Source organism: Desmodus rotundus, chromosome 2, assembly GCF_022682495.2.
Source record: "Desmodus rotundus isolate HL8 chromosome 2, HLdesRot8A.1, whole genome shotgun sequence".
Taxonomy (NCBI): domain Eukaryota; kingdom Metazoa; phylum Chordata; class Mammalia; order Chiroptera; family Phyllostomidae; genus Desmodus; species Desmodus rotundus.
Genome location: NC_071388.1, coordinates 2,233,078 through 2,236,052, shown reverse-complemented (window position 1 = coordinate 2,236,052; position 2,975 = coordinate 2,233,078). Strand labels below are relative to the sequence as shown.

Below are 2,975 nucleotides of genomic sequence, written 5' to 3'. Positions count from 1 at the left end.
GTTGTTGAAGAAGAGTCGCGGACCACATACCCCAAACTGACGGGAGCGACAGGAACACCCGCCGCAGTTCTCAGAGGGTGGCGGGGTGACCAGAGGTCGCGACTGGCCGTCACCGTAAGTGCTTCTGGTACCGAACGCCAGCTTCCAACTGACTCGTAGCCCTGGCCCGGCTCAGAGACGACCCTGGAAGGCGAGCCTGCCGGCCGTTCCCAGGGTGCCGCTCTCCGGAGTCCCCAACCGGTCCAGAAAGGAGAAGGAGAGGAAGTCCCCAATGCGCCCACCCCCGTGTAACTTTGTGCAGCCCGGGCAGAGCGAGGCCGAGTTCCCTGGGAAACCGGTTCTTAGAATCATTTCTTTTGGGGGAAGAGAGGGTGCTTGGAGAGGGGTGCACTTAGCGGTGCCTTCTGATTAAATGGTGTCTACCGGGCCCGCGCTGTGTAAAGCCAGAGAGGGCTGAACCAGGTCCCGGAGCGAATGTCCCTCTCCCTCCCCGCGGTTGAGTGCGCCCCAGGGAGCCTGGAGTCCGCACCAGCGCCCCCCCACCCCCACCCCCAGCCCAAGGTCCTGCGCTTCTCCCTCGGAACTGAGCTCCCAGGCCCAGCGCCGGCCAGTGCTCGATTCCCCGCAGCCTCCGGGTCCCCCGCTCGCCAGAACGCGCCGACCTGGGCCAGCTCACTTGGCGTCAGAGGTGAGGCGCGGCAGGCTGCCCGCGCCCATGGCCGACACGTGGTGGTGCGGCGGCGGCACCTGGCACATGCTGCAAGGGCAGGGCATGCCGCCCCAGTGCTGGAAGCCGCCGCCGCCCCCACTGCCGCCGCCCCCGCTCCCCAGCGGGGCCGCCGCTGCAGCCGACGGGGACTTGAGCAGGCCGTGCGGGGGCCGGATGGAGCCGACAGACGACAATCCGGAGCCCGGCAAGGAAGCGCTGGACACCGCGGCGGCCGCCGCTGCCGCGGCAGCAGCGGCGGCAGCGGGAGGCAGGATAGGATGGTGCACGGCGGGGTGATGCGCGGCGTGTGCCGCGGCCGCAGGGTGCGCGGTGGCGGCGGGCAGGGGTGCGGAGTGAGCTAGGCCGCCGCAGGTGGAGGGGTGGAAGCCGGCGTGGTGGCCGCCGTAGATCTCGCTCACCAGTCGCTTCATCTCCTCCAGCGAGTTGGTGAGCATGAGGATGTAGTTGCGCGCCAGCAGCAGCGTGGCGATCTTGGAGAGCTTGCGCACCGACGGGCCGTGAGCGTAAGGCATGACTTCACGCAGCCCGTCCATAGCGATGTTTAGGTCGTGCATGCGCTTGCGCTCGCGGCTGTTGATCTTGAGGCGCAGCTGCTGCAGCTCAGGCTCCGTCATCTGCTTCTTGTCCTTCTTGGTGGACGACGCGGCCGCCGACGACGTGGACGACGAGGTGCTGGACGAGGACGACTTGAAGCCGCCGCCGCCGCCCAGTTTGTCCGCGGGGTGCACGCCCGCCGCGCCCATGGCGCCGCGCAGCTCGGCGCTCAGCTCCGGCGGGCAGTCGTTCGGCGTGGACGAGGACACGGTGCCCCCTGTGAAGCCGCCGCCGCCGCTGCCCTTGCCCCGGGCCGGCAGGAAGAGGTCGTCGGGCTCCGGCGAGGACGGGCGGCTGGACACCAGGCTGGCGTCCGAGTCCATGGCCCCAGGGGGAGTCGTGGCTCTCGCAGAGTCCTCCCTCCCTCGGCCCTCCGAGCTTCCACGCGCTCCTCCTACGGAGAGGAGGAGAAACAGGAGAGAGCTCGAGGACGAAGAGAAGTCAGTGAGAGGGGAAAGCGCTCCGCCTGCGCCGCAGCGAGGGGTACGGGCTCGGCTCCGACAACCTCACCTTCTCTGGCCTTCCTTCCAGGGGCGCGCAGGTGCGCACGAGGAAGCTCTCCCTCCCTCCCCTACAACCTCCCTCCGCTCTCATCCACAGGTCGTCTCACTCCAGGGAGCGGCGGCTGTCCCCCAGCGAGGGCGGCATTCAAGAGGTTTTACGCCCTCAGCTAGGAAAGGGGAGGCTGAGTCTCCAGGGCTGGAGTGACAAGCGGCAAGTGAAGTTTTTTCTTTGGGGAGCATGAGATCTAAATAGAGAAGTATTTATTTTGGTTCCGCAAACGCATCCGCCTTATCGCCACCGACCTGCGGCGCCAGCACAAGCGCACGCACGCTCCCAGCGCCCGCGCGGGGCCCAGATTCCGAGCGGTGCGCCCCGGCGCCGCGGGGAGCTCGCCCGCTGACTAGGACTTGTGCAGCAGGAGCTGTGGTCGCCCCGACTTCTCGTTCGTGGGCGAAGGGGACGCTGCGGGCCGTGCAGGCTGGACCAGAGCAGTGAAAACGCTGCGGAGCGCTGGCGGGCTGGGGGCGGGTTCGGGGGCCCTCCATCCGAGCGTCCGCGGTCGCGGCGGAGTTGAGGGGCGTCTGCCCCGGGGATGTAGGCTGGGGCTGCGGGGGGCGGGGGCACTTACTGCGGATGCAGCTCGAGGAGCTCCTTCCCAGAAGCCGCTGTGGAGACCCGGACTCCAGGCGCGGAGGTCGCGTCGGTCTTATAATAAGCACCCGCACCTTTCCGGGCTCAGCCGGTTTTTATAGTCCGGCGGCGGCGGCGACCGCAGCGGTGGTGGCCGAAGCGGGGGCGGGGAACAATGTGCGGGTCCTGGAGGGGCGGCAGCGCCAATGAGCAGGGCCCTAGGGGGGGCGGCTGGGAAGCTGATGTCATCTGGGCTAATTCCGCTCAATGAAACTCGCGGCGCCCGGCACTCGCCGCCTCCCCGCGCACAGCCAATGGGCGTCCGCAGGGGCGATTCTCGGGGAGGGACTGGAGGAGGGGCCCGGGGCGGGGGTGTGAGAGGCGAGGGGAGGTGGGGCGCGGGCCCGCGGGGAAGTACCGAGGGCCTGTCGCTGTCCGGACCGCGCGCAAGAGGGAACGTTGTCAAATTTGTTTGAAAATACGGTGGCCAGCGAATCGGGCTGGGGGATGGGCTGGG

At 68.6% G+C, this 2,975-nt stretch overlaps 1 protein-coding gene across 1 annotated transcript; it reads right to left on the bottom strand.

Moving 5' to 3' along the window:
* Window positions 1-369: 369 nt before the first annotated feature.
* Window positions 370-2,706, bottom strand: OLIG2 (oligodendrocyte transcription factor 2). Its single transcript, XM_053916767.2, has 2 exons — window positions 2,457-2,706; window positions 370-1,718 (listed from the first exon to the last, which is right to left on the bottom strand). The coding sequence occupies exon 2, from the start codon at window positions 1,645-1,647 to the stop codon at window positions 673-675; it is 975 nt and encodes a 324-aa protein (XP_053772742.1). The 5' UTR covers window positions 1,648-1,718; window positions 2,457-2,706; the 3' UTR covers window positions 370-672.
* Window positions 2,707-2,975: the final 269 nt, after the last annotated feature.